Source organism: Haemaphysalis longicornis, unplaced genomic scaffold (genome assembly GCF_048455015.1).
Source record: "Haemaphysalis longicornis isolate Haplotype H1 unplaced genomic scaffold, Haemaphysalis longicornis Haplotype H1 scaffold_1, whole genome shotgun sequence".
NCBI lineage: Eukaryota > Metazoa > Arthropoda > Arachnida > Ixodida > Ixodidae > Haemaphysalis > Haemaphysalis longicornis.
The window spans coordinates 166,313,548-166,341,431 of NW_027526203.1; the positions used below are offsets into that span (position 1 = coordinate 166,313,548).

Consider the following 27,884-nt stretch of genomic DNA (forward strand, 5'->3'; position numbering starts at 1 on the left):
GAGTTGACTAATGGAATTGCGATAACCGTTAGAGATTCGGTTGTACCTACACGGCATCCACACCTACTTCAGTTCAAATGGAGGCGCTGGTTACGTCTGCAAAAAGAAGTTTGTCAGGCTCTTTGGCCTGGACTTGGGCTCACCTACGAACACGCAAGGAATCTCAATCTCAGAACACGATATACGTGCAGAATATAATCTTTGGTTATACTTCTCACCGAAAGAATATGCGCGGAGTCGCATCCCTATACAGTGTGAAGGTTCTAGGGGGTGGGCACGATCGCTCAGAAATATAATAGCCCTTTGAAACAAACCCTGTAGCAGAGAACAGCAGCCGCGTGTACAAAACAGCTTTTTGAAGCCTGCACTTCAGTCACTCCAGTCAGCGCTGTGCCGGGGACCTCACGAACATCTCCTGACAGAAATAAGAATGGTGTACGACCGTGTTGCCCAGGCGGGTCATGATGTCACCCTACAGTGGCTTCCTAGCCACTGCGGCATTGTCGGCAACGAAAGTGCGAACGCTGCCGCCCGGCTAGCGCATCAAACAGCGACAACTGTACTCATCCCATTGTCTAGGACGGACGCAGCTAGGGCCCTCCGCATTCTTGTCCGGGAAGCAGCTATCTCCCAATGGTCTCCAGAAGATTTCACATGTGCACGCATTGGTGCCTTTGACCCGCACCTGCAACGTCCCCTTCCACTAGGCCTCCCACGGTCTGACGCAACTCTTCTTTGCCGTCTCTGGCTGGGGGTGGCATTCACAAATGCTTACTCGTACATAATAGGAATGGCAGCAAGGGCGGAGTGCGAAACGTGCTGCACATCGGAGACAATACGCCACGTTTTATGCGAGTGCCCACGCTACTCGCCTGCAAGAAAGAAGTTGTCATCAGCACTGAGGAACTTAGACTCTCGGCGGCCATTTTCGGAGGAGAAGATTCTGTGCCACTGGCCTTCTCAGTCATCCGCTCAGAAGGCGACTAAGGAACTATTACGTTTTCTACGGGCGACGAACTTGAACACTAGGCTATAGACTGAGAGCCTCCAGTGTCAATCACTGTCAGTGCCTCAGTGCTGGGAATACGTGTCTGGTCCAACTTTTCCTCTTTTTTTTCCTCTCTCTTTTTTGCCCATTTCCCCTTTCCCACGTGCAGGATAGCAAACTAGGCTCTAGCCAGGTTAACTTTCCTGCCTTTTTTCTACATTCTTCCTTCCTTCTGACTTCGGATCATTATATTTATTTTGCACCGAAATTAACGTGAACATGCTTGTACCCCATTTTAACGGCTGTTTCTTGCCTTTCACTTCACCGATGCTTTCACACTGAGGTAAGCATGGAGGTTTTTGCTTCAGCTGCTAGGACTGTTTGCTTACTTTATGGGGCCCCTCCGGTCGGCAGTAAAGACTAAAGGCACATTACTTGGAACGGGATTCGGCATTAGCATGTACTGCTATGTGGAACTTCTACCGTATACGGGGTGGGGCCTCGTACTAACTCTTTACTAACCAGGACTGTGAAGTATAAGACACTGAGGCGGCGGGTAGGTACACATATTACTCAGAGGACGAGGACAAGGAGGAGGATGAGGAGGAATAAACGTCTTTGTAAAGCAGTTTGATGGCATCGACTCAAATAATTCCGGTATTTGCTTTCCCGACACAGTATTAGAAGGCCTTTGGTGACAGTCCACCACTTTATCTTTGAGAAACCATTGGCTCGTCTCTTTTCATTCCAGCCCCCACAGGCGGAAGTCCTTTACAAACTTATGGCTATTACCAGACTTGGCTTTCGTAATTTTCACCTGTGGCTTCCATACTTCCAAGCCCGAAAATTACTTCCGCCGTAGACAGCACGCGTGCGAAAGGCCTTCATTTGCTACAACTGCGGCGGTCGCCAATCCACGTATGCACCTGCCCAGTGCGTACGCGACACATTGCAGCCAGGAGACCGCAAGAATTTTAAGCCGTTTGCTACACGGCTGTTTCATGGACCCGAGCAGATGCGGACGCCGAACACGCAGCCCGCGTATTAAGCCGCTGAAACCGCTGGCGGCTTTCCTGCAAAAAGCGGAGGGGCCGCATATGCGTCAAGCAACGTAACGAATGTGTGAAATCATCAAAGTACCGCCTTTCCCAGATGATTTGATGAGGCACACAACGGGAATGTATGAATTAGGAGCACCTGCTTCTGTAGCCGCGCTCTAAGATTGTTGCCTGCATAGGCATATCGCGGTTTGGGCGAAATGTCTAGCCGCAAGCCTGTATTACTGACTTTATATACTCATGAAAAACACTAAACTCTAGCTTCAAATAAACAATTCATCCTCGCAATGGTGCATCTAAGCATTGATGCGCATGGTTCGGACATACGGGGTTTTACTTGCATGTGGCATGGAATTGAGTTACATGCACGTACTGCGCTCCGGTTTTCAACGGATTAGGGAACGGGGTCAGAACACTACGTTCGCAATTGTAAATTACATATCTGTTCGTTAATTCAGCAAACCTGTATCGAAACTTCACATTGTTCTTCGTCAAGGCCGATAAACACTTTTGAAACAGATAACTTAACACCGGTTGCCTCCACGTCGGCACAACACGAAGCGATAGAATATCATCATCTGTGGGCTTCTAAAATTATTTACTGAATGCTTAAGCTATAGACGCGTTCTTATGGAGTGCAATATTAGAAGCACGGGAAGATTCCGACGTTCACGAGGCAGCGACGAGCACCTATACTCACCCCGTGTGAAATTAACGTCATTCAAAAAAACAACGGGCATTCGCTCTGTAATTTGACATAGGATGCAGAGTAAGTTGCAGTGACTTTGCAGGGCGTTCTTCGCGACGGTGAGCTTTCTTGTCTCCCATGTTTGGTGGAACTCCTTTGACCTGTGCTTTAATCATGCAACCACACCTCATCTATGGCGCCGGCTAAACTTAGCTATTCGCGCCATCGCACGTGCAGCGGCTGTTTTGACATGACGGGCAGGAGGCGATTATTGATACGCGGTAAGGCCAGCCACTGGCATCCAGGTTGGCTCCGATGGAGTAACACTTAGCTTACAACCCCCCCCCCCCTCGCTACACAGACACACACACACACACACACCAACTAGCTTTGCGGCAGGCGGGAAGAGACGGATTACTTATAAGTGGCGCGGCGGCGTCGCATAGCGGCGGTGGGATAGAGATACTCAACCCCACTCCGTCTTCTGTGACGTCACGGTTTCGCAAGGCGGAGCTGCCGCCCTCAGGGTCTAGCGATAAGGAAGGTCTCATAAACAATTGCCGTCGTAAAAATTGCTAACCCAAATCCCACCTCCCAGCCTTCGGAATTCGGCGTTTATTGGCATCGCATTCAGTGTTCGATGAGCTCCCGCTCCTGTTTCATTTAAAAAACTGTACTGTTCCTTCCTAACGGCAGTTGATGGAAGCGTGAAAGCTTTATGACATCAAAGCGGCGTCAAAAGTGAGTCAAAACCTTGGCTAAAACTGCATCCAAACTTGGCTGCAATTGTGTCCGATCAATCGTTAAACCTTCAAAGTCCCAGATCGCAATCGAAGAACGAATCCATGCGACGATTTTTCGCGCAGGGAGTAAACGCATCTACGAACGATCTAAATGTATACCGATTCGTGGTATATAGATGAAGGTATACTTTTGTACTCCTCCTTTGTAGTTAAAATTAAAATTGAAATTGTTTTATTTCCATTAAATATACACAATTTTATGTTGGATTTGTCGGTAAAAAAGGTGCTCTAGGCAGCTTGACGAGCCGTAAAATCCATAAACGCATCTATGATCGACGCTCTTCATGATCGATGCTTGTATTGCCTTTTCTATAACCATTCCTTTTTCGCGATTTTCAAGTAACCGTTTCACACAATGAAAGCCCGGCTTCACGCACACGCAGTGTGTCCAGAGATCTTATCAGAGCTTTTCGGTCGACCAACCAAGCTTTCGCTTTAAAAGTGAAAACGATGCTTTCGAGCAACTGGGCACGTTATGCACGTATATTCCACGAGCCTCTGCGTTGAGAATGGTGTTGGACACACTTTTAATAGGAAAGGTCTCCTTCGATACGCACACATGGCGTATTATTTATTTAAAAACAGCAATCCCTGGTAATAACGAAGTCGTTTTCTTCACAATATTGTTGTATTCGAATCGTCTCATGATCGCCACTGCAGTTTATAAAGACACATCACACCCCTGTTTAACGATGTATGGACAAATGTATCTGATGTCGCTTGGTTTTTTACACGAGCATAAATATTTCACCATGACTACAATGATTCCCTGCGTGATTTCATTGACACTGCTGCCCTCGCCCTGCCCGGTGCAGGTTGACAGCAGGCCTGGAACAGCGTTCGCTACGGCGAAGTTCGACGGCATCCTGGGCCTGGCTTACCCGTCAATGTCCCTACTGGGCGCCTCTCCAGTGTTCGACAGCATGATCGAGCAAGGCGTCATTCGCAGCCCCGTCTTCTCTGTGTTCCTCAGGCGCGGGGCTGGAGCGACGGGAAAACCTTACGCCGTCGATGGCGGGGAGGTCTATTTCGGAGGTATCGACGCCGACCACTACACTGGGGAGCTCTTTTATGTGCCCGTGTCCGAGAGAGGCTACTGGCAACTCACGGCTGAAAGGTACGCTAGACTGTGTCCGTCATGTTTGCTAAAATCACAAAGGCTTTTGGAAATGTCCCTTGTGCCCTGTTCAGGAGTTATGTTGGGGATACCTCGTCACTTTATCACCAGCTAGCGTTTTTAGGTATTCCGTGTGCTTCCATTTCGGCGAAAAATAATTCTAGCTTCAAGTACACCGAACGTGCTGGCGTAAGCTATGCATTCCTTACGTCAATTTTGTGTTTGTGTAGACACAACCATTGTCGGAAAGATGTTCAGATAAAGAACGATATCATGAATGGCTATCGCTGACACTTATGTGTTAGACAGGCTAGCTGGCAGCTCAAGGGATCATTCTATAAATGCGAAACTTCAATCCCCGTTGCATATATAATAAAAATACGTAACAAGCATTATATGATAGTATTTCTTCCGGCAATCACAGCAAATTCTTTCGACTGGCAGACATAAAAGCATGTCCAGTGGTATTTTTCAAGTAGTGTGCGGTAGAAGAGAGAGAGAAGAGAGAAGAGAGAACTCTTTAATGTTGGCTGGAGAGGTCAGCTCTGCTAGCGGCAGGGCTTGCTACGCCAGATGGGGATGATTACAATGCAGTGAAGTGAATGTGAGAGATCGGGAAAGCAGCAATAGAGAGAAAACAAAGGTAAATAAAAATGGCACGGAATGTAGTGCAAGGAAAAAACTCGAAATAAAGTTAAGGAAAAGAAAAAAAATTGAGCGAATGGAGCCCAGGAAGCGCAGAGCGCCTAACAAAAAAAAAAGAGTCAAAGCGTACATGACGACGCAAACGCGTACAGACGTAGCCATGCGCACAATGGAAGAATTACAAAGTTTTGTCTAGTCCTGAATCTCGCAAAAAACGCAGAAGAATGTTTGTCCCTAAATATGAGTCATTGTTGTTGTCCCAGGGTCCAAGAAAGTGACACAACTGAAGGCTTGCTCCACGTCGAACACGAGACAGGCAGCTCGCCGCTGTAACTCGCACAGCGGAAAATCGCGGGCATATACAAAACAAGTGCTCGGTAGTCTCGCGCACAGCGCACGTGGGGCACAGTGGTGAATCCTCCCACCCTATTTTGAACTTGAAGCTTCCGGTGTAAGCCACGTTGAGACGCAAACGATGCAGTACACCTTCAGACGCTTTGCTTAGGTCGGGTGGAACACGGAATTTACAGAAAGGGTCAATTCCATGTAGAGGTGGATATCCGCTGTGAGGGTGCTGCCACTTCAACATTTGCTGTCTCCAACCAGTTCGATAGATAAGGGCACAACCATCCTCTCGAGAGAAAGGAAGCTGTGTCGTGTTACGCAGAGAGTGGCCAGCGCTGGCGGCTGCATCAGATATTATATTTCCTTCTATTCCCGAATGACCAGGAAGCCATTGAAGCACGATGTGATGGCCCGCGCGCACTACCGCTGTGTGGATTTCACTGATTCCACACACAAGCTGACTGCAGTGGTTGGACAGCCTTCTCAGAGCTTGCAAAGCACCCCGTGAGTCTAAGAAGATCACCCATCGTCGAGCTTGCTGTGCACCATTGGAATGAAGGGCAGCCCTTACAGCCGCTAGCTCAGTAGCAGCGGATGATGTTTTATGGCTCAGTTTTTTCCTGATTGTGCACTGGACCGACGGAATCCACACGCCAATGGCAGATGATTCTGCGGTCACTGAGCCATCCGCATAAACGTGGGTGTGGCTTGCGTACGCGGTAAATAAATACTCAAGTGTGAAAAACTTCAGTGCAGGTGCGGGCATGGACGACCTTTTGCTTATTCCGGGAATTGTCGTTATTATATTCCATGATGCAAGTATCCACAGTGGCAATGCTGGCTTCACAGGTCGCCGGAAATTCGCTGGAAGCAAGTCTTTTACATGCGATGCAGTGATGGCTGCCAGATGATGCGCATGGCACCGAGTGACGTGGCGTAGAGACGTTCGAAGGCGCTCTTCATATTGAAGCACTGACGCAGAGAGGCACCGAGCTTCCCGCAGTGTTCCAATTGTCGACGTACATTTGGGAAGACCCAGGCACGCGCGTAGAGCTCTCGCCAGCACTGAATCTATGACCTTCAAATTTGTGACAGTTGATCCAGGGCCGGCAGGCTGTAGCGTAAAAGGCCGAGAAAGAGTGCTTGATAGAGTCCAAGAAGAGAGGACACGGAGCATCCCCAAGATTGTCCACTCAGCATGCGCAAAACGCGCACAAAAGACAAAAGCCTTTCTTTCAACTGCCGAATATTGAAACCAAGACATTGTCCAAGACATTGAGTCCAAGACATTGAGTGGTCAAAGAAGACGCCGAGAAATTTGTGGCATTTGACATATGGTATCTGCATACCTTCTACACTGAGCGTATATCGTGAGACGTCACGCCGAATGAACGCAATCGCTGCACACTTCTGAGTGGAAAAGATCAACCCGCAGCATATCAGGTACTTTCGCATCGCCAGGATCGCTCTCTGAAGTACGGCACGAATGCATACAAAGATATGATGGGACATCATATAATGGTCAGGAGACAAAAGAAAGGAAAGAAATAGCGCATTCTGAGAAGTCCATGCCTGTCAACAAAGGAGACGACCCACGTCAAGCAGAACAAACGGTGAAATACTCAAGACATCAAAGGTCCTGAATTTCAAGTTGTGTTCACCTGCAAGTATTTTGCCAATAAGGTCCAGTGCTAATCGAGGTATCGCGCATGACGAACGCACATAAGTAGCACTCGTCTATCTCTTTCTTCTCAGGCGTTTGTAGATGTGGTCGCGCTGGCTCAGAATACGGTGACAGGCCTGAGCATGCGTATGTCGGTGAACAAAGTCCGGTTTAAAGTGTTGTTCTATTATAGGGCGCATCCTTCCCACCGCTTGATCACCAAGACGGCGGTGATATCTGCCGCTGGCGCCTCTAAGTTCTTTTTTTTAATTACGCTGGCCCAATGCTCGGGTGTTTGCAGCTAAATTGGTGGCCCCTCTATGGCGTTGAGTGTCGGAGTTCCACCTTGTGACCACGCCCTTGGCGACAGTCAAGCTCGTTCGTGCTTTCACCATGAACACCTTTGCGCTAGAGGGAAGGCCCTAAGGTACCTTGAAGGGGTGGTGGTGTGGAGGTGTTTGGGTGGAGGGTGGATGTGTTTAATGCTTGTATCTTAGCTCCTAGTCCGGACCATGACAGGGGGCTCTGCGAGGAATGATGGGAAGTGAAATGCGCACTTGCCAAAACTCCAGTGCAGCCTCATTGCCGCGTTGCCAAAGTCTCTAGAGACAACACAGATGTTCTTGTGGGGGCGTTTTCGTATGAACGATATTGCCGAAGCCAAACATTCAGCGTGCCGTCTGATTTCGGTCGGCCGAGGATTTCAGAACAGCTGGTCAACCTGAAATTTTATATCAGTTCAAGTGAATGAATACCGTATATTTTTGAATAGCGTATTTCTAGAAACGTCAGGGAATGCCCTTTCCAATGAAGATATTTTCAACATTTTTTGAGGTCCTATTTCACTTGTTTCACGCCCCTGCAGGGTTTACACGCTCAAAGCAAAAATGTCCATGTTTACTTATACGACAGAAAATCTTTTGTATTCGCGCGCCATAATTTTTTCCAATTTTCCAGATATTACTGTGTCGCGAAATGTAAGGGTGCCCAAGTAGTTTGCAACCCCGATGAAGGTCACAACCAAAAGTTCACATCCCCATGGTTAGTAGGAAATATGTCCATATTTCCCGTTTCGGGAACAATAGGCAGAGTCAAATTATGGGATTTTACAGTAGCAGCTTTTAAAACAGTGATACAAATTAGATTCGGAAGAAAAAAAAAACAACGAGTTGGCTCATGGATAAGATTTGGATACTGACGGAATGAGAGAGATCTTCGTCAAGCAACTGAAAAGTACTTACTGGTGATAACGATGGTCCACGTAAGTCATTACGGCAGAGCCGTTAGTGTCGCTTTAGTCGGGATTTTTTGTGTCCGTTGACGTTGTCGTCGTCTACGTCAACCGAAAAAAAAAGAAATTAACTGCATCCCTCATCAGTTCATTACGTCTTTGTCCCTCCTTGAGCAAGGGGATTGTCATTTCTCACCACAATAGGTTTTTATGTGAGATGGGGAGGGGTGGGTGACATGGCATTGCGTTTTTGAGAGCATGATGTGCTGCGATTACTTATCTCAAAATAAAAGGAGGAGTGAGGTTTTGGACAAGTGGTATCATCGTCAGTACATTTGGATGATTGAATTGTTGGGATTCTGCCATCACGTGCTCAACCTCGCTAGACCAATATTTGTACGGAGTTGAATAAAAACCGTTTCTTGCCAATGCGTATATGCAATAATAATTCGCGGACGGCGTACTATGTCGCGCACTAATTCCGTTCAAAATGTGCATATGACTGCGCCCAGCAGAGGTGCGATGTCATGAACCTGTTCTCTGCTGACTCACACGCTCCGTTTTGTGGAGTGTCCTTGCTTTCCTGCTGCCTGCCATTATGTTGTTTCGTTTCCGCCCTCATTAAAAATAAATAAGGAACCAATATGTTAATCACGTTATTACCTGCTAATAACTACACAGCACAAAACTTGGTATGCCACACTCCCCTCACTTATTTTCTAAATCACAGCAACAGGCAGCAAAATTTCCGGGAATTTTTATTTCCCTTGTGTTTCCTGCCCCTTATGCAGCATCAAGCTTGGCAACGAAGAATTCTGCCAGAGTGGTTGCGAAGCCATTGTGGACACGGGCACTACGGCCATCACCGGGCCTACGGTGGACGTACACCGTATCATCAGGCTGCTTGGGGCCGTGCCCCTTGCATCGAGAATGGTACTTTTCACGTATTGCCCCCTTGTCGTGCAGCCGCCGCCCTGGTTCGGGCTCTAGAGTAAGCAGCAGAAACACTTAAAAATATCCGTGGCTCTGCTTCGCCACAACGCTGCTGAATGAGCAATCAAAGTGATCCGGTGGTGAAAGTAGGCCCATAGTCCAAATACGAGGCCCAGCACACCAAAAAATTCTGCTCTGTGACTCTACAGAACGTTTTGCATTGCGTGATGTCACGCTTAAGATCCTATTTCTTTAGCCTAATCGCATCACTGCTCTCATTGTTCGTCCTATTGGCTCCCCCGAGAGCAGCGATTGGTCATTTACGTGCATTGTGACAAAGTAGAACTACAGACATCTTATTAAGACTGCAGGCGTTATGACTGCTGTTTATCGCTATTCCCCGGTCCACAGGCAGAATCGAGGGCAGGAGAATATATGCGGTGATGTTTGGTTATTACACAAGGCCCACGTGGAACGGGCATCTCCCATTATTTATTGAAACTACTACTACTATCCCTTCTACTGCTTACTACTATTACTACTACTCCTTACTACTACTGCCACTATTACTACTACTACAACTACTACTATAACTAATACCCGCCGTGGTGGCTCAGTAGCTAAGGCGTTGCGATGCTGAGCACGAGGACGCGGGTTCGATTCCAGGCCGCGGCGGCCGCTTTTCTGATGGAGGCGAAAAAAAACTCCCGTGTGTACGAGATTTCTGCGCACGTTAAAGATCCCCAGGTGGTCAAAATTAATCCGGAGCCCGCCATTACGGCGCGCCTTACCGCCTTCGTTGCGTCGGCGCGTTAAACCCTACAATCAAATAAAAATTACTACTATCACTAATACTACCACCACCACCGCCACCACCACCAACGCTCTACTACTACTACTACTACTACTACTACTACTACTACTACTACTACTACTACTACTACTGTAGCTGCTCTCCAAGATGTTCCCGTGGTTCACATTCACCTCAGGGCACTCGAGTGACCCATCCATGCTGCCACCATAACAAAATCGGTGAATTATAGCAACGTGTGTACCATTTATTCAAAAATGTGATGTACGCTGTAGCACTCCGCGATCCAGAAGATCGTCGTACTTGCATTGCGTGATGTCACAGCAAAGGTAGGACGAAAAGTGTATGACTCTGTCAAAGATTTTCTCTCGGGGTGCAATGCCCAACTACGTATTGGAGGATTAGAATCTGGCGAGATGCAAATTGGTAGCAGAGGGACACCGAAAGGATCCGTTCTCTCTCCCTTTCTGTTTAATGTCGCCATGATTAATCTGCCACAGCAGCTAAACAACATAAAGGGACTGCACCACAGCATATATGCTGAAGACGTCACACTGTGGGTCGCCGGTGGCAGTGAAGGAGAAATTGAAGAAAAACTACGACAGGCGATAGACGTTGTAGTGGGATATGTGACCCCCAAGGGCCTTAGCTGCTCGCCACAAAAATCCGAATTGCAAAAAAGGAGAAGAGGCAGCCATTGCCTTAGCTCTTTTTTTCTACAAGAGCAAAATTCATAGTAAGCGATTCCAAATCTGCGATCATAAACTTCGCAAAGGGAATGATCTCAACCGACGCCCACGGAATCTTTAGTGAATTCAAACAATTAAAACTCCCAGGGGTCCGAATTATATGGACACTGGCGCGCTCTGCACTTCCGGGGAACGAAAGCGCTCACGAGGCAGCTCGAGGTCTGAGCTTCCGAGGCTGCCCAGAAAAACCAACGACATCGTTCCATCGCGGGTAGGGACCTCATGGTGACCTATAGGGATATAACTGATCATTATAGATTAGGGAGGGCCAGGTATCCCGCAGCTCATTTCACCTTGGTAAATTGGCAGTCAGTAGCATGGAGTCTACTTGAATACAACACTTTTCCGAACCTGGTCACGTACAGTCATTGTTATCCCGTACTCTATGAAAAAAAGGTGTAAATTATGTTCAGCAAGGGCCGACCTTGAACACATTTTACGGACCTGCCCCCTTAAAGTCAATACCACACTTAAAACACTAGACATCACTTACTTGGAACAGTGGGAGGCCGTGCTGCTCAGTTCAGACCCGGACGCTCAACTCCGGGCCGTCCAGATGGCCGAAGACGCCGCCAGGGCCCAAAGACCTCTGGCGGCCGTCTGAGGGGGGAAGAATGACGGGGACTCCGACTTCGCTTCTTCCCTCACCCCCGTCTCGGGCCCAATAAAGTTATGCCGTCACTCACTGTACTGCTTTCGTCCAGCGGTTTCGCCGCGGATGCGCAAGTTCACCTTTTCACCGCAAATACACTCCCCGCGACACACCCCTCGAAGCCCATCGCGTGATTCGCCATGCCCGCTTTCGGCGCTGCGTACAAAGCCCCGTTTTCAGTCGTTATGCTCAACTAGCGGCGGCAGCAGCCGCGGTTGCGGGCGCTCAGCTGGTTGACAGCTGACCAACCCCGCCACCTCACACGCATGCGCTGCTGGGTCGTCTCGGGCTACGTGACTCGTCCTGCGCCCGGCGAAGAGGAACGCCGCGTTCGCCGTGCATGAAAGCGAGGCCGGGCCCCCTCCTGTGAGCGTTGCACGGAACCGAACGGCTTTGCGCCGTGGTCGGCAACACAGATACATCAAAGGTTAACCAAGCGAAACCAAGACTCAACCAGACTAAGCCAAGCTTTCGCTTTGCATATTCAAGGTTAGCTTAGCTAAGCCGCAACCGCTTTTTTTTAAGCCGATTTCAGCTCTCGGGTACCCTTTTGTAGCAAAGAAAAGTTCTGTCAAAGCAGTGTGCATGAACACAAGATATATGGGCAAACAGCTTCGTGAAGTTGCGCTGGTGCATGGTTCATGCGTGTCACATTGTTTAGCACAAGGAAAGCTTGGGGACATTTGAAACAAAACGTCTGTACATACCCGAGGGTAACAGTGTTCTTTCAAACGATGGTGCCCATTGAATTGGATTTTTTTAATTTTGCTTTTACAAACAAATCTAAACCACCATACCAGGTAAAGAAATGCGGAGAAAAACCCTATGTAAAGCCTCAAGAAAATAGAAAATGCCAAAACATAACTAAACAAAGAAAAAACAGGCACCCCTCCTTCAAACGACCAGGATCGTTGAACGCGAAGCTTTCTCGTGACGGGTTCTTTGGTTGTCGTCTAAGTTTTCCAAACCGTTCCGACCATGTCGAAATGGAACAATCGGATGGACGCCGGCTTCATAACGCGAGGGACCCAGTTTCGATTCCGGCCACAGGAAGCGTTTTAAGGCGAACCTTTTTACCTCTACCCCTCGAGGATTCTGCCGCGACCGTTGGTGTCAAGAAAAAACGTACTCCCGCGAACAAACAAAAAAAAGTTACTTGCGCCACCAGGAATCGAACCTGAAATGAATAGAGAAACGGAGCGAGAGCCCGTTCTATTAACGATTGAGCTACGAGTCCACCCGGAGACGTGGGAAACAGACGGTGCACTCACCAAGCTAATCTGCGGGTTTACCCTCTGGGTTTTCGCTGAATACCAAGTGATAGCGTGACGTGACCTCTCGCGCCCCTGTGCGCTCCACGCACGACACGTGTAGCGGCCGTGTGCGCGCCTTGAGCATGCGCTAGGAGTTATATAAATAAAGGAAGCTCACAGCAACGCATGGCATCTCACTTCTCCTTTGTATCTGCCGCCGATATCGTCGTATCCGTAGGCGGTGGCAGAGACGGAGAAATGAGATCGTCTAACACCGAGTTTGAGCTTTAATTTTATTTAAAAAGAGTTCCGACTCATGAGCTTCACCAATACAACTCAGCAACCACCGTAGATGAATCGTGCATTGATTTAACATTAGCAAAGAATATGTCTTTGGAGAAATAAGGGATGTGGTTATGTGCTTTTGCACTTTTCCCTGGTTCCACTCTTTGTAGAGCCATGTCTGTGAACGCAAGTAACGTTGCATGGGTAATCGTTGTGAGTGCCGTTTACAGCGTCGCTTTCCCACCCCCTTCACAAGGTGGATTGGCGCGCATTTTTTTAAAGACGAATGTTTCTCTTGAGCTTCTCGAACACAGGAATTTCGTTCTGTCTGTCTGTCTGTCTGTCTGTCTGTCTGTCTGTCTGTCTGTCTGTCTGTCTGTCTGTCTGTCTGTCTGTCTGTCTGTCTGTCTGTCTGTCTGTCTGTCTGTCTGTCTGTCTGTCTGTCTGTCTGTCTGTCTGTCTGTCTGTCTGTCCTTCGATTCAGCCGTTCGGCCAAAGTTATTGCAGAGTTTGAACGGTACGCTTATATACCCACAGCCATGTCTAAGCATCCAATCCGGCGGCAATGTTCATAGTTGTCAACATCGCTGAGCCAAACAAAACGTTACGCGTATCTGAGGCATAACATCAGTACATATGTGATATTCGCAGGGCTTTTTTATCGAACAGTGTAAGAAGAGCCACGTGGTGCGCAGGAGGACGTCGTAACAGGTGAAACGATGTAGTCGCGCGTGCGGAACTGGTGGCCATGGTGACAAAGGAAGCAAGCGAACATGTTCTGTGGAGCAGAGGCGGTTGGGCACGTGGAGTCGTCAACAAGACCGGTCGGCAGGTCAAGACGAAGAATAGCGGTGGCACTGCCAATGAGCGCGGCATTGTCCGTAAGAAAGTCAAGTCCGAGAATAATGTCATGCGGGCATGCGTCCAAGACAGTGAACACGACAGGAATTTGCTGCTCGCCAACACCAACCCGAGCGGTGCACAGCCCTTCAACGGTGGGCGTACGCCCGTCGGCGACTCTTACTACAGGAGATGGAGCAGGCGTCAGAACCTTATGCGGCGAAGACTTGAGCTCATGACCGAGATATTGGCACCAGTATCTATAAGAGCGTCCACGCGAACACCGTCAACATCAACGTCAAGCAAATCTCGTTGTCTTAGTAAACAATGGATTTTCAGGTCGGGTCGGACATGCATCATCACCTCCGGGAGCTGCATCGGCTAGTTTCCCTTAGAAGTTCGTGCGTAAGAAGCCGGCGGCGAAGGGCGACGAGGCTGCGGTGAACCAGACTGGTGACGTTGTGGGGATGGGGAGCGGCTAGAGCGGTTGCTTCGGGGGCTGTCGGTAACGTACTGGTTGTTTGGTGCCAAGCGGGAATTGATTAGGCCTATCGTCAAGGTAGGTGGTGCCCGGAAACCTGGAGTAGGGCGGGGACGTCCAGCATTGCCGGCAATAACGGGTGACGTGACCTTCCCTTTGAGATGGAATAGGACATTCGCCATCATTACTCTTTCGTACCACCGGTTGTGGCCACTGACGCGTTCATACATGATGAGCCATTCATCAGCGTCGACGTTATCAGTGCCAGAAAAATCACCCGTATCACGATGGCGGGAAATGATGACTAGCGGCGTAGTGGATCCAGGCTCACCGGTGGGCGGCATCATGCAGTGAATGTAACGCCCGCTCCGAAGCTCCGTATTGTCTCAAACTGGCCTTCCGAGCGGTGAAATTCTTTGTTTTAGGTCATATTTGGGAGAACTGACAATTCAAATTTCAGATAATTTAAGCAAAATTCTGGGGTCCCTTCGAGTTTGAAGTATCCCGAGTCTACTGTACAAGGGTTTTATCCTAACGGACAAACACGCGGCTGTCTGTTGGCCTACCGCGACGTAGGCATCTTACTGTCTGTGTAACACACCAACCCAAATTGCTAGACAGTGGAGGACCGCAGTCAGGTCGCATCGGGTCGTGAGGCGTCCAATTTGGTATCTTGAGCGCGTGAAATTCACACCCCCTAAGCGCCGCTGTGAAGGCATGCGGGGCGTGGACACAGGGGTCACACGTGAACAGCTTCGCTGTAAAGGTTTCCAAGGCCAAACTGAAGAAGGCGAGAGACTGCTGCTTATCTTTTGGCCCAGGAAGCTTCAATCTGGATCCTTCCCCCACCAAACAAGGCTACACCTCATGTTCCCGGAGCAATACTCTGTCGAATGCAAATTTTGTAAAAAACTAGCATCACTCCGCCACATTTGGGATTGGGGAGTGCGACTTCAGCTCAGAAAATCCACCCCTCCCCCTTCTCCCACCCCCTATTTCAGAGAGAAATTAGTATATTTTGAGAGAGAGAGAGAGAGCGATCTTTAATGAAGTCTGGCGATGTTAGCTGGGCTAAAATGCCTAACTTGCTACGCCAGTTGATGACGGGATGAAGATGATGGCGATGATGTTCAAGAAGTTGATGCGTACAGATACGGCGAGTTATTTACAGCGACTGGTCTAGACCTGTGTGTTGCAGGTACTCTATCAGATATTTTGATGTACAGCTCCTCACTGGTGACACAGCTTGCTCTGGTCGACAGGGAGCAGGCGGCGATGACGTCATATGAGCTCCAGTGAACAAGGAACCACTCCCAGCGGGCTACTCTCGCACTCTGGTAGCTAAACTCCCTGATAGACAAGACATTTACACAGGCGCGAGCCTGTCTGCTAGGCGCATGCGACTGGCTTGGCGATGTTTAGGTTTGCCTAGTTTAGACGGCGCTCGCCCTCGACAAACATCCACTAATTCTATTATAGACGCTGAGCTACATGCCACCCTCGCAGCCCTCGACCACTTGACCTACGAGACCTACGAAGCAAGTCGGCAGCAGTAACAGTGGTCTTTGTTTTAATCAGCCCGTCGGTTACTAGACAGAACAAGCCACTCTAGAGGATGATTGTGTACAGATGATGATTAGAATGGGTATGCACAGATGAGAGATTGGCCCTACCAACTGACCGCGATTGGCCACGACATACAGAAAGGTCCTACAGCGGAACAACTGCCCATTAGTGTTAAAGTACAATGGGGCCGGTAGAAATGTACAGTAAAAGAGAAGACTAAAGGGTAACGAATGAACATGTATTAACGTTTCGGCTTGGGGCAAGCCTTCGTCAGAATAAAATACAGAAGGCAAGTAGCCTGCCTTATAAAGCAGCACAAGCCAATCACGGTAAACATGGTGACACGTGTTGTGTCGGGCAGGACGACAACAGTTCATGAACGTTTGATTAACATTTGACTTCAGATCAAGGCTAACAGGATTTCTAAATGCCCGGTAAGAAACAATGACAGGTGTACAAAAAATGTAGATAGAGTAACGGGAAATGGGTTTGGGAAAAGGGCAGTAGATGAAAAACAAACGTTCTACTGAACAGCAGAGTCAGCATAAAATATATACAATGCAGAGCGGCAAAAAAAGATAAAACAGTAACATCTGAACAGTCAGCCGGTCGTAAGGAATACAGTATAGATAGCATCACTTGTGAGACTAATGCCGAAGCTAACAAGGAAAAAATTGTAAAAAATGCTTATTTGGGGCACCTGCACACCCACATACACGCGGGCCAATGCAAACACAAATATATCTACGTAAACAGCAGTAAAAAGGTTACACAGACGCGATCAGTGCGACAAGAAAGCCAGCACGCCAACGCTTTCATTTAAACCCGATTTCATAGATTTGAATTTGTGAATGAGATACGATTCCCTGACTTCTCTATCATGATGTGAGCGGAAACCAGATTCAAGGATTGTTGCTTTTATTTTGTTAAATGAATGACCAACTACGTTGACATGTTGGGACAACGGCAGGTTCGGGAGGGTCTTAATATGCGACTTGTGATTATTAAAACGAAGTCGAAAAGACTTGCGGGTCTGGCCAATATACTGAAGCCGGCATTCGGTACACTCGAGAAGATAAATCACGTTTTCGGTTTCGCAAATGAAATTGCCTTTTATGTTTAGTGTGAAATTGGAAGCTGTACTGCTGGCTGTGGCAGTTGTCGTCATTTCGGGACAAATTTGACATCGCGGTTTTTGGCAGGGTTGGCAGCCAATGCAAGATAGATTGGCGAGTTGTCTTAGACGAAGTTAGTGAATCCCGTAGGTTCGCTGATCGTCGATAGACTACGCGAGGCGGATCTTGAAAATTTCGTTGGAGCCTCTGGCTTTGCATAAGTATGTTATGCTTCTTAAGAATTGATGTTACTTTAGGGGCTGAGGATGAATAACTGAGTACCAGATTAGTGGTTTGCTGAGTGCGAGGCTGTGTCGTCGGGAGTAAAAGTGCGTTGCGATCAAGCATGCTTGCTCGTGTCACTGCTTCGTCAATAATCTGCGTGGGGTATTTTTGTCTAGTCAGGGCGGCACGGAGTACTGCGCAATTTTGATTGAAGTCGGATTCTTGCGAGCATATCCTTTTAAAACGAACCGCTTGGCTGAAAGGTATACTAGTTTTATTATGTTTTACGCGTGACTGCTTTCGAAGTGGAGGTACTGATGGCGGTCTGTGGGCTTTCTATAAAGATTTGTAGTTAGTTTTGCATCCTTAACGGTCACTGTGACGTCAAGAAAGTTGATTACTTCAGCCGAGTAGTGGTGCGAAAAGGAGATACGGGGGTGGCAGTTGTTAAAACCAGAAATGAAGGAGAAAAGGTCATGTTCGCCATGTTGCCAAATTAGAAAAACGTCGTCTATGAAGCGTTTGTAATAGAAGGGCTTAAGAGCGCAGTTATCCAGGTATGCTGTTTCGAGAGAACACATGAAAATATTAGCATAGCTTGGTCCCACCCTCGTTCCCATTGAAGTACCGTTTATCTGAATATAGTGCGCACTATCGAATTCAACGTTATTTAGTTCGAGAATCAGTTTTAACAACGTTGCCAGTGTGTCACCATCAACCGGACATGATTCGCAGAAGGCTTCATAAGTTTCAACGACAGCTCGTATGCCATCGCCGTGAGGTATGTTAGTGTACAATGAGGCTGCGTCCAAAGTCACGAGCAGCGAACTGGGCGGAATGCAGAGTTCCATGATATCGTTTAAAAAATGGTTTGTGTCTTTTACAAATGAAGGGAACCTAGGTGGGATATTGTTTATGAGCGAGTCTACATAAAGGGATAGTTTTTCTGTCACTGTGCCAATCCCGGATACGATGGGACGACCTAGATTATCTTTTTTATGTATTTTTGGCAGCAGATAGAATCTACCTGCTACCGGACTGAGTGGAACAAGGGATTTTATTGCGTCTGGTGCTACCTTATTAGCCTGTACCAAAGTTTGTAGGGTGTCCTTGATAGTGGCATTAAATTCTCCTGTGGGATCGGCATCGACACGTTTATAAAAAGAACTGTCGGTTAATTGTCGCAAGGCTTCATTTATATAGTCAGTTTTATTCATGACAACTATTGCGCCTCCTTTGTCTGCTGTCTTAATGATGATTTCAGGATGTGTCGCTAACAACTTGAGCGCGTTGCTTTCATCCGCCGAAAGATTCTTACGATATGGGGCCTGTTTTTTGTAGGCGTCAAGAATGTCCCGCGTGACGGCAGATATATACATGTCTAGACACTTGTCACGCTGTGTCGGGGGGGGGGGGGGGGTCCAATGCTTATGAGAGGGTAAAGGGTCATGCGTCTCATTAGGGCTGGGGCGATTGTGGAAATTCTCTTGAAGTCGTAAATTGCGGCAAAAGTTATCCAGGTCTTTAAAGAGGGAAAATTCGTTAAAACCACCGGTTGCCGGTGAAAAACTTAAGCCACGAGATAACAGACTCAATTCAGCAGGAGAGAGGGTAGCGCAGGACAAATTTACAATGCAAGAATTTTCAGGACTAGCGGACTGCAGTGTTGGCTCGTATTCTTTGCTGACTCCAACATCTAACCGCTGTTGAACCGTATCGGGCTGTACAATTCCATCACGGCGAAATTTCTTAGATTTTACTAAACCGATTTCATTACTCTTTTTATGTTCGTATTCCTGTAATAGGCCTATTTCGCGTGAGGACAGTTCGGATGACATCTTCATCTGTTTTTCAGTGTTGCGGAGCGATTTTTCGGAAGACTCATAGTGATCAATAAGAATTCGTGCGAGTTCAAGTAAAGCATTTTTTAAAACACTCTCCCACCTATGATGGGCGGACATTTTCGACGTAGCTGGCTTTAACATAATTTGTAGGCCCTTAGGAGCTTTAGATGCTCTGACGTAACTTTTGAGGGAGGAGTCATGCATCTGGGAACGAATGCGTTTGTCGGCAATTTTTCTTAAATTGAGAAATGTTTTAGAAACTTGCCGGGAAACAGCACCGTTTGATGCTGGCCTGGGTAGTCACTTTTGCAACGAAGGTTTGGCGACGTCGGCGTACTTGCGGAGTTGGTATCTGGGGGCCTCGGTGGCGCTAGAAGTGACGGAGGGAGCGCTGGAAGTGGGTAGACCGGGGGGAGTCGCACATCCTTGAAGGCTCGAACCACGGTCAGACGATGGTTCTGCCGGGTTGCCAGTCGGATGCGTAGGTGAAGCCGGGGCGGCTGCAGATGAGTCCGAGTGGCTGGCACGTGTCGGATGATGGGTTCCTGGGTGGGCTGGTACAGATTGGGGGCTCGAACGCAGTCGTTCCTGTGGGTGGACTATCCCTCCATTGGGGGAAGACTCGTTGGCTGACACCGGTTCTTCAGCGTGACCAGGTGGTGGGTTGGTGGTGCGTGGGCAACCTGGGAGGCATAACATGGGATGGGGCACTTCACGGGCTCGGTTTCGAGACACGTGACTGGGGGCTTGAAAGCACGCAATCCTGGGGCTGGCAATTTTGCCGCTCTGCATTGTATATATTTTATGTTGACTCTGCTGTTCATTAGAACGTTTGTTTTTCATCCACTGCCCTTTTCCCAGACCCATTTCCCGTTACTGTATCTGCATTTTTTGTACACCTGTCATTGTTCCTTGCCAGTGTAAGTGACCGGGCATTTAGAAATCCTGTTAGCCTTGATCTGAAGTCAAATGTTAATCAAACGTTCATGAACTGTTGTCGTCCTGCCCGACACAACACGTGTCACCATGTTTACCGTGATTGGCTTGTGCTGCTTTATAAGGCAGTCTACTTGCCTTCTGTATTTTATTCTGACGAAGGCTTGCCCCAAGCCGAAACGTTAATACATGTTCGTTCGTTACCCTTTAGTCTTCTCTTTTACTATATATATATATATATATATATATATATATATATATATATATATATATATATATATATATATATATATATATATATATATATAAGGTCTCTGTCACCCCGAGTAGTCCGAGTGGCGCTGGCTACCACCCCAAAGTGCAGGAAACAAAAAATACCTTAACATAAATACCCGAGAAAGGGGCGGGGAAACTGCCCCGCCGGTAGCGTAGTGGTCATCGCACCAGACCGCTATTCTGGAGGTCGTGGGTTCGGATCCCACCCGGCGGGCATTTTTTCACCACTTTCTTTCTAACTCAAAAAATTCTTCATCTGTTTCTATGACCTACCGCATTCCCCCTTTGGGTTCCGAGGTTTTCTTGACTGCCAACCCTTATTCTGTCTATATATATATATATATATATATATATATATATATATATATATATATATATATATATATATATATATATATATATATATTTGTGTGCCTAACCGGGCAAAAATCTGGCCATCTCCACTAACGTGAAACTTGAGGAGGGGCGAAGCCCGCAGTGCATACATGTATTCAAAGATTGTAAGTCTCTCTTGCCACATGGGGCGCGTGATATACGATAGATGCCAATTACGAGGACGGAGTAAAAATGAAATTCGAAACGGAGAACTCCAAATTTTAAAGTTAAAGCGAGTTCGGAGTGAAATCGTAGCAAGCAAGCAAGCTCGAACGAGTACGCGTTTTTGCCCATATAGATGAAACGTTCTAGCGCGAGGCGTTGGAAAAAGTGTGTCCCGGTTTGTTTGTTTTTAGTACGCGTTACATTCTAGTGCGAGGAGTTGGAAAACGTGTGTCCCGGTGTTTTAGCACCGTGACCCCATAAGAATACGACGACGAACGACAACGACGACATGAGACGCCGACAGCCCGAGCCTTTAAGGTGCTTCGCTCCTAAAATACGGGTTCGGTTGCGGCTCGGGATTAGGTAAATTCCTTTCATTCCGGTTCACTTCCGGTTCGACAAAAGCACGCACCGAACCGGTTCAGAACCGGTTCAGAAGCTTGAACCGGTTCCCGAACCCGTTCAAACACCTGAATGAATAGCGAAGTGCCAGAGAAAGTTTTGCAGTTTAAGTCACGAAAGAAACCGGGCCATCTCCACTAACGTGAAACCTGGGGAGGGGCGAAGCATGCATTGTATAAGTGTATCCTTGGCACCTTGGTGTTCTTGCCCACGTGAGTGAAACCGTCGGGAGTAGAGGTATGCAGCCTTGCTGTAAAAGTCTCGTGTATTTGAAGCAAGAAGCGTTCTATCGCGAGGCGTTGGACGAGTGTCCCAGTCTTTTAGTACCATGACGACATGAAAGTACCACGCCGACAGGAGACTCCAACATCCTGAGCCCCTAGAAAGCTTCGCCCCTAAAACGCATGGATGCTTAATTAAAAAATACGCCCAGAGAAATACAAAAGCTGCTACCCGTGGTACCCCTGGCGGCATTCATAGAAGTCAAACCGCAACAGTAACGAAATGTTTCAATAACTGGAGCGTCGAACGCGCATGAAGTAAAGGCCTGGAGTTTTATAACCGTTGGTTGTATTACGGTCCCTAGAACCTCGATACACGCGCGTCCCTCACTGTATCCCACAGCATTCTGCCAGCACTGAAAAGAACGGGCCACATTACATCATCCTATGTGGGCCTGCAAATCTGACCCCTTCCCTCTCATCACCTCCCTCGACCAGTGGGAAGCAGCGCTGGGTTGCTCAAACCTGGATCTCCAGGAGTCGCTCACGGGTCAGGCAGCCACAGTCGCCGAAGCACTACGTTCTTCGGCCACCAAGCTGCGCTAGCCCTTGGTTACAGTTTTATCTCTGTCTCTCTCTCCGTCTTACGGCGGCGCTATAGCACAGGCGCTCCCAGCGTGGAACCGTGGAACGCGGTAAATTTAAAATGGCTTGAGCAAACCTCTACCGTATTTATCTTGCGAGGAGCGAAACGGGAGAGGAACAGCTTGAGAAGGGAGGCTTTTACTTAGCAGGGCACCATACGACTATCGTCTTTCAACGATATTGTAACGAAGGGAGCAAACGCGCTGTAAAGGTTTTTTTCTTTCATTTCGGCCTTTGCACGTTACAGATGCCATCACCGAGAGCACGAAAGCTTCGCTTTAAAAAGGGTCTGCAATGCACAGCCGGTGTAAGTGGCGCCGTTCACGAAGTTTTGACCGCATAGGTTTGGTAAAGTCTGTCACGTGGACCTTTACTGAGAAAAAAAAAACAGACCTTATCGGATTTCACCTGCTCAGGTCGTCCTCCCGACATAAGTTCAAGCTTTTGGAAACAAGCGCTTATTTAATAAACAATTCGCACAGTTCTTGTCAAAATTTTCTGGGCCACACCAAAGGCTTCTCAGCCACAAAGAATTTAAAACAAACACTTAATTTTTAAGCGTGACAAAATTATTTTATGAAAGTAAAAAAAAAGTGTTTTCTCCGGCTTACTATCGGAAATATTGCCATCCTCGCACGAGAGGTAAGCTTCTGCTTAGAATTTTTTATTGCCTACGCACTTATGGCATGGTCTAGAAAATTTTTGCAGAGACTGTACATACAATCAGTCTAGGGAACCAAGGTAAAGGTGGAAAAGAGTTGGCGAAATATAGTGCATAAAATCAGTCATATAATATAGACTAAAACTTCACGATGGAGTAGTTTGGCACACATTATCCCTCGAAAAACAGCGCGGAAAACTTGGAGGAAGTAGAATACAACCAGTGCTTGTGATTGTTTTCTACTTCGTCAGTCTTTCCTGCGTTGTTTTTTTAAGCGAGAGTCATATATGCTGGTTTTCTCTAAGGAAACTAAAGATAACCCCTGCTTTACGCGAATGAGTAAATATACACTTCGCGTAACATGAAGGGGACCTAAGAGGGGCGTCTTCTAAATTTTCTTCTTCCAGAGCCAAGTCGCCTGTGGCCGCATCCCAGCGCTTCCCAATCTTACCTTCACAGTGGCCGGAAGAGAACTGGTCGTGCGACCTCAAGACTACGTTGTCAAGGTACTACCTTACTTGATAGTAGTTTCCACTTTGAAGCGGCGGAACGTGAGCTGCGGTGGAGGTACCATCGCCGTCTAAGAGATGTCATGAAGTGGAAAGCCATCTGCGATGACAGCTAAGTGAAGCATAGTAGCGATAACGCTTTATGTGGAACACCAGTATGATTTCTACACGTGACGTGCATTGGCAGTTATTATAACTGTCAACCGGCTGAAGTTTAAATACTATAGCTTTCATGAGGTTTGTTTGTTTGTTTGTTTGCTTGCTTGCTTGCTTGCTTGCTTGCTTGCTTGTTTGTTTGTTTGTTTGTTTGTTTGATTGATTGATTGATTGATTGATTGATTGATTGATTGATTGATTGATTGATTGATTGATTGATTGATTGATTGATTGATTGATTGATTGATTGATTGATTGATTGATTGATTGATTTCCTGTGACACTTCTTGCAGGTGAAACGAAACTTTAAGACGTCCTGTGTAATCTTCATCACTGCCCACGACTTGGGACCGGACCAAAGGCCGCTCTGGAACCTCGGCGACCCGTTTATCGGCCGCTACTTCACCGTGTTCGACAGGGAGAGCGATCGACTCGGCTTTGCCGAGGCGTGCTAGGTCGCGAATCACGTCCGGTTCACCAGTAAACCGCGCGCGCACCGCTCCTTCGATACGTTCTCAAGTCTGGCGCGGAATCATTGCGCGAAACACAATTGAAAATAACACAATGATTGTTACGTAACATGACGGCAGCAAGAGCAGACTCTAAAATAAAACTGTTCAGAACCGCCATGAAGCGGGTGCCCGCCTATGAACACAGCGGGAGCTTTACTGTTGCTTTGAGCGATTTTGGTGTTTCATAAGGAATGTGAGCAGAAGGAGAGGCCAGTATTATTGCGTTCCCATTGTTCTTTCCCAGTTATTGCATTGTTTCGAATGTAACCTAGTTACTCTTACTTAGTTACCGAATAGTATTAAGAATTTAATTCATTTACATTTCAAAAGTACTTTTCTCATGTATGCAGGCACTTGTCGCCGACTACGCTTTCTGTTACAAATGTCAGTTCTGAAAGATTAGGAAGGTCTCTGTTCGCAGAAAAGCGGAAATACATCGTACGCACGCTTTGTAAAAAATATATTTATCCAGATCGAGAGCTTTGGCATCCACGAAGAAACGTTCCTAAAGGGGCCCTGAAACACTTTGTCGAGTTTTTTTTTTTATTCTTAAATGCTTTCAGAACGTATTCAACAAACACACTCAACAAACAGACTCATCAATCAACAAACACAAACGCAAGTACCTCAGCCCAAAATTACTGTTCGGTGCCCATCAGATAAATTGGAAACTTGCTCAAAAGAATTTTCCCTCTTTCCTGGTCTCGGCGTTGTTTGAGCGCTCGAATTACGTCATTACAGCTGTTTAATGGCTATTGGCCGGTTTTCCTTCAGTTGCAGCAATTAACGAATTCGATAGCCACTTAATAAAAATGCCCCGTAGCAAAGCAAAAACGGAAGGAGCATGTGCTGCCACGAGCAAACAACGCAGGTCCCGCTCCAGGCTGGTCATAACTGCAACTTTCGCAATGCTTCCAGACGTGAAGCAAAGAGTGAAAGCATTTATCGGGAGTGTTGCATAGTCTCTTTAAAACAACCGAAATAGCCCCTGGAACTGATCATTACTAAAAAAATCCCGGGCCATCTCCACTAACGTGAAACCTGGGAGGGGCGAATAATGCAGCGTATAAGTCTATTCTTGGCGCTTTGGCGTTTTGCACACGGACATGAAACCGTAGGGGGTAGAGGTATAGTTTTGCTGTAAAAAATTCTTGTCTTTGACGCACGAAGCGTTCTAGCTCGAGGCGTTGGAAAACGGGTGTCCTGGTGTTTTGGTACCGTGACTACATGATGCTACGACGACAAGATATGACGACGACATGCGACGTCGGCAGCCCGAGCCGCTAAGGGGCTTCGTCCCTAAGAAACTGCGAATCTCTAGGATTAAAAATTCTTTCTTTTTAAGAATGATACAGTACTGGAATACCTGAACAAAGAAAATTGTTTCCGCGCTTCCCTAGTCTTTTGCCAATCATTTGCAAAATTTTAAGGCTCCTGACCATGGCTGTTGCGGAAAAGGAAGAAGACCGCTTGCTAATCTAGAGATCATCATCACGAGCTAGTAGAGAAGGAAGATTAAACGGGTGTTCTCAGCAGAGCCATGGCGCGGGTCTAGTTCCTTCAACATGTTTGGTGCCGTGAAACCCGGGAGGAACGGCCTGGTTGACACAAGATGACGGCGCACAGCGACTTCGAGGCACGCGAGGCCCGTAAAACAGTTAGATGTCCTGATCCTGTGGGCCTTGCCCTTGAACGGCGCCCCCCATGGCTGGCTGCACGATGCAGCGCACCGACCACTTGGAACCAGGAAGTGTCCAGCAGCAGCACCGTATCCAGGACACCCTCCCTGTGGACATGCATCCTACTGAGGACAGGGAAACCATGAGTGAACTGAAAGGGCTGAGGGACACTCTCCGGGCGAAGATATCCGAACTCGTCAAAACACGACAGCCTTGTGGAATCGCCAAGTCCGCGAATAAGTAGTCTCAAAATCCTTCTTGAATCTCTTATCGAAGTGCTGGACGACAAAAATAATCTTAACATACAGATACGAGATCTCCTAGATATCGAAGATTACGAAAAGGATTACGAAGAATCTGACAAATACTTATATATGACTTTCAGCGTAAAGTGGCTGCTTAGTGATAAGATATCGAAGGTAAGCTTGATCCATAAAAAGAGAATCACGCAGCATGTCACGAAGGACTATCTTTCACGGAGACCTTCGGCAACCACTCAAGTCGCACCCGTCCAAACATCATGGAGCTCGTTTGTTACCTCTACAGCTGCCCGAAATTAGGTATCTGAGCGCGCAGACCCATTACTCATAACGACTACAACGGCGGAAATCATCCCACTGCCAGAAGGTGACTTGAGCGCTTCCACAAATGCTACGCTGGGGTCACGGATCGATAGTGAAGAACTCTCAACACAACCTCCCGAGTCCCATCCCGATCATCAGAAGTCCGTTGTTTCAATGGATCTGATCACGAGCAGTGATGCCATGAACACCGACATAGACCGGCGCAAGAGGCAAAGACTTCGGGACAGGCCTATAGCAAACAGAAAAGGAGTGCCAAGCTAAAGCCGAGTCGTACAATTTGTGTACATTCGCCGAAGCTACGAACCCATTCCGTCAGGCGGAGTAGAACTAGTTCCTCCGCATTTACAAGGCGTGTTCAGACAAAGGAGGTTCGGTCGAGGCAAGTGCGATCCCGACCAAGACGATGTGAGAGACCAGCTGGACGCGAGACAGCCCGAATTTTCTTCCCTGCAACACAACAGAGTGCTGATGTACGTCCTTCGCCGATCCTAACGAGTACCGTCATTAGAGAGCAGCATCGGACGTCAAAGCACCGATGGAAAATTAGGGTGCTGACGAACGGTGACCGAACGGCTAGACGGATTCAAACCAGGCTGCTGAACTGACTATAGTTTTATTTTTCTGGCATGTTTTTTTTTTTCTCCTCAAGTCCTTTTTATCCGTATACTATACAGATGCATCACTGTCGCGTGCGGGAGGATGTTGCGGAAAAGGAAGCAGACCGCTTGCCAATGTACAGATCATCATCATGAGCTAGTAGAGAAGGAAGATTAAACGGGTGTTCTCAGCAGAGCCATGGCGTAGGTCTAGTTCTCAACAATGGTTAGCCAGCGGAACGAGCTTTGCAGGGTGCTGTCCAGAGGTATGGTCAAGCGGTGACGGGCGCTGACACAAAGCTCAACAGAAGGTCCAACTGCAGATAAACGGAAGGTCTAACTTGGCTTTCGCCTTCAAATTCTTAGAGACTTATAAGCATCCCTCGAAATTTTTTGTTAAGGTAATAGTAGACAGTTTCCTTCACTGGCCCTTGCCATTGTTGAATTTTTCGCCTGTTATCTGCGCATGTCTTCTTTATAGCTTATTTGTGAAGTGCTGCACCGAACCTTTATTCACACATGTTTGTCGTTCCGAAATTACGGGTTCATGAACACAAAGTATTTGTATGCCAATTGTACGACACTTCTGTATTCTTCCTTGTTTCCCCTGCCTCCTAGACTAATGCGCGTGAGGGCGATGCGCGTATCGGTATAAATAAATAAAACCCACGACGATAGCACTGAGCCCCAGACTTAAACCACAGAGGCTTCACAGACTAGCACTATGACGTTAGGCCCGCTTCCCAGTTTGGTTTCATGCTGCCCCAGCATTTCAGGTTTGGGTTTTCACGTCGTTTATTGTTGACTTCAAGTCTCTCTTTGTTCACGCCCGGTTTATGTACGTCAACCGCGCTCACAACTGCCGACATTCTACG

General features: G+C 47.5%; 1 protein-coding gene and 1 non-coding gene across 3 annotated transcripts in view; both read left to right on the plus strand.

Moving 5' to 3' along the window:
• Nucleotides 1–24,267, plus strand: part of LOC144138996 (lysosomal aspartic protease-like) — a 44,892-nt gene extending 20,625 nt beyond the window's left edge. The window contains exons 5-8 of one of the 2 annotated variants that reach the window (XM_077671501.1): nt 4,353–4,654; nt 9,330–9,471; nt 23,381–23,479; nt 23,932–24,267. In XM_077671501.1, the coding sequence (XP_077527627.1) occupies nt 4,353–4,654; nt 9,330–9,471; nt 23,381–23,479; nt 23,932–24,093 (705 nt within the window). In that variant the 3' untranslated portion in view covers nt 24,094–24,267. Of the gene's footprint in view, nt 1–4,352; nt 4,655–8,264; nt 8,521–9,329; nt 9,472–23,380; nt 23,480–23,931 lie in introns of those variants that run through there. The other variant, XM_077671505.1, reaches the window with a different exon arrangement.
• Trnas-gcu (transfer RNA serine (anticodon GCU)) lies at nt 20,646–20,718 on the plus strand. Its single transcript has one exon. It is a non-coding gene; the product is annotated as a tRNA-Ser (tRNA).
• Nucleotides 24,268–27,884: the final 3,617 nt, after the last annotated feature.